The 2,916-nt window shown below is 33.0% G+C and overlaps 1 protein-coding gene across 1 annotated transcript; it reads right to left on the bottom strand.

The window, feature by feature from the left end:
- Positions 1-245: 245 nt before the first annotated feature.
- LOC119612835 (dopamine N-acetyltransferase-like) lies at positions 246-1,233 on the bottom strand. The gene has a single exon (XM_037968708.1). It carries the CDS (start codon positions 1,030-1,032, stop codon positions 355-357), a length of 678 nt encoding a protein of 225 aa, XP_037824636.1. The 5' UTR covers positions 1,033-1,233; the 3' UTR covers positions 246-354.
- Positions 1,234-2,916: the final 1,683 nt, after the last annotated feature.

Raw genomic sequence — 2,916 nt, 5'->3', positions numbered from 1 at the left:
AAATAATCTTGCTTTGGGGTCCAAGTCTTTATAGGGTTAATTGAATATAATAAATTTATAGCAAAACGTGAACTTATGTATAAATAGAGATAACGGTTATTTGCCTCTTTTTAGACTTATCATAGACTCTTGGAGATAACATGATAAGACATATTGTATTAAATGACTATATATTTCTTAACGGAATACGTGGAAATTTTGAGTCTATAAAAACTTTATTTTAAAATAAATAAAAATAAACACAATTTAAAATATAACAATTTTATTAATACGAGTATATTAAAAACAGCTTTCTATAAAATAGGCAAACATATCAATTTAATTATAAAAAATATTTAACAAACAATTTAAGTACTAATCTACAATAATATTTACAAACGCACCGCCAAGGTGGTCAAACCCTCGTGAGGGTGGTGGAATATTGGGGAAAACTACTTGACCATTTTCATCCTTATAGTCTGAGTAAGCAACAAAGTTGGCAACATCCCAACCCATACGTTTGCATAATCTGGCCGAATAGAAACTGGAACAGTCAACAGTAACTAATTTGTAACCCAATTTTTTAGCCAAAGCCATAAGTTCTTCCTTGAGGCGTGTGCCCAGATTCCTACCGCGGCAGGTGGGTGTTACACAGGACATAAAGGAATAGAAAAGTTTATCGACACCATAACGATTGAAGATATCAGCCTGACGATTGGCAACACCCAATAATTTCAAAATTTGACCGTATTTGGTATTGCCTTCTTTTTCAGCGCTTTTGAAGTATTTGTCTACCGAAGAAGGATCCTTGGGTACACCAACATTAACGCCCACTAACACTTCTTCACCATTTTCCTTGACTTGCATAGCCAAAATACTGGTGCCACCTTTAAGGCATTCCATGATGTCGGTACGATCGGTTTCACCGGGCACTACCTTGGGTTCAGAACTACACAAGGGCTCATCGCGATAGAAATGATCGATAATGAATTGTACCACTTGTTCGTATTCGTGGGGTTGTACTACGCGTATAACAATATCATCTGCCGACATTTTGTTTAAGTGTGTTCCGTTAGAAAGCGTTTTATAAACTAATTTTAATTTCTAGTTGGAATTAATTTAATAAGTTCTCTCCACTTATTTTATAGTTTATCAGTATGAGAAGCTTTTTGTGAACAAATGTTTTTTTCCACCATTGATAAGAATCTTTCGTTTCGTTGTTTATTTTGTTTAAAATTTTCTGAACACTAAACTAATACTATTTACTGTGATACTATTTATTTTATAAAAATAATACAAGTGTTTTAATAATTTTATAACACAATTGTTTAGATAGTATGCAGACAGAAGATCTGCTCGTGCCGAATTTGGTCAAATGGGCAAGAGAGAGAGAGAGAGAGAGAGAGCGAGAGTAGTATGATTGTATGTAGATTTTTATTTCCTTGATATCTCACTTATAAAAATTAGGTTAAAGACCATAATAGAATTTAAGAACTTGGAGTTTTCGCGATACTCTCAAGACATAAATATACTAAAATTGTAGTTTGAGAGTTTTTTTTATAAATCAAGGAATTTTGGCAACTATGTATAGTGCAGCCAAACATTTGTTTCGTTATCGATAACACACATCCGAAACAATACAAAAATATGCTATGCAGTGTAGACACAAACCTAATAATAAAACAAGTAAGATAGTGTTTACAATTTTATTACAAAAACTCAAAAACTACCAGTTATAAAAAAAGGAAAAAGTACCAGCCTATAGTCTAGTCTATAGTCTAGTCTAGTCTATAGTCTAGTCTATAGTCTAGTCTATAGTCTAGTCTATAGTCTAGTCTATAGTCTAGTCTATAGTCTAGTCTATAGTCTAGTCTAGTCTATAGTCTAGTCTAGTCTATAGTCTAGTCTAGTCTATAGTCTAGTCTAGTCTAGTCTATAGTCTAGTCTAGTCTATAGTCTAGTCTAGTCTATAGTCTAGTCTATAGTCTAGTCTATAGTCTAGTCTAGTCTATAGTCTAGTCTATAGTCTAGTCTATAGTCTAGTCTATAGTCTAGTCTATAGTCTAGTCTATAGTCTAGTCTATAGTCTAGTCTATAGTCTAGTCTATAGTCTAGTCTATAGTCTAGTCTATAGTCTAGTCTATAGTCTAGTCTATAGTCTAGTCTATAGTCTAGTCTATAGTCTAGTCTATAGTCTAGTCTATAGTCTAGTCTATAGTCTAGTCTATAGTCTAGTCTATAGTCTAGTCTATAGTCTAGTCTATAGTCTAGTCTATAGTCTAGTCTATAGTCTAGTCTATAGTCTAGTCTATAGTCTAGTCTATAGTCTAGTCTATAGTCTAGTCTATAGTCTAGTCTATAGTCTAGTCTATAGTCTAGTCTATAGTCTAGTCTATAGTCTAGTCTATAGTCTAGTCTATAGTCTAGTCTATAGTCTAGTCTATAGTCTAGTCTATAGTCTAGTCTATAGTCTAGTCTATAGTCTAGTCTATAGTCTAGTCTATAGTCTAGTCTATAGTCTAGTCTATAGTCTAGTCTATAGTCTAGTCTATAGTCTAGTCTATAGTCTAGTCTATAGTCTAGTCTATAGTCTAGTCTATAGTCTAGTCTATAGTCTAGTCTATAGTCTAGTCTATAGTCTAGTCTATAGTCTAGTCTATAGTCTAGTCTATAGTCTAGTCTATAGTCTAGTCTATAGTCTAGTCTATAGTCTAGTCTATAGTCTAGTCTATAGTCTAGTCTATAGTCTAGTCTATAGTCTAGTCTATAGTCTAGTCTATAGTCTAGTCTATAGTCTAGTCTATAGTCTAGTCTATAGTCTAGTCTATAGTCTAGTCTATAGTCTAGTCTATAGTCTAGTCTATAGTCTAGTCTATAGTCTAGTCTACAGTCTAGTCTATAGTCTAGTCTATAGTCTAGTCTATAGTCTAGTCTACC

Source organism: Lucilia sericata, unplaced genomic scaffold, assembly GCF_015586225.1.
Source record: "Lucilia sericata isolate MDLA Ls3-8-SP2 unplaced genomic scaffold, ASM1558622v1 Contig001837F_arrow, whole genome shotgun sequence".
In the NCBI taxonomy this organism is placed as follows: domain Eukaryota; kingdom Metazoa; phylum Arthropoda; class Insecta; order Diptera; family Calliphoridae; genus Lucilia; species Lucilia sericata.
This window is presented reverse-complemented; position numbering and strand designations above follow the sequence as displayed.

Coding starts and splice junctions, on each gene's coding strand:
- LOC119612835 (XM_037968708.1), bottom strand. CDS start 1,032: ATGTCGGCAGATGATATTGTTATACGCGTAGTACAACCCCACGAATAC.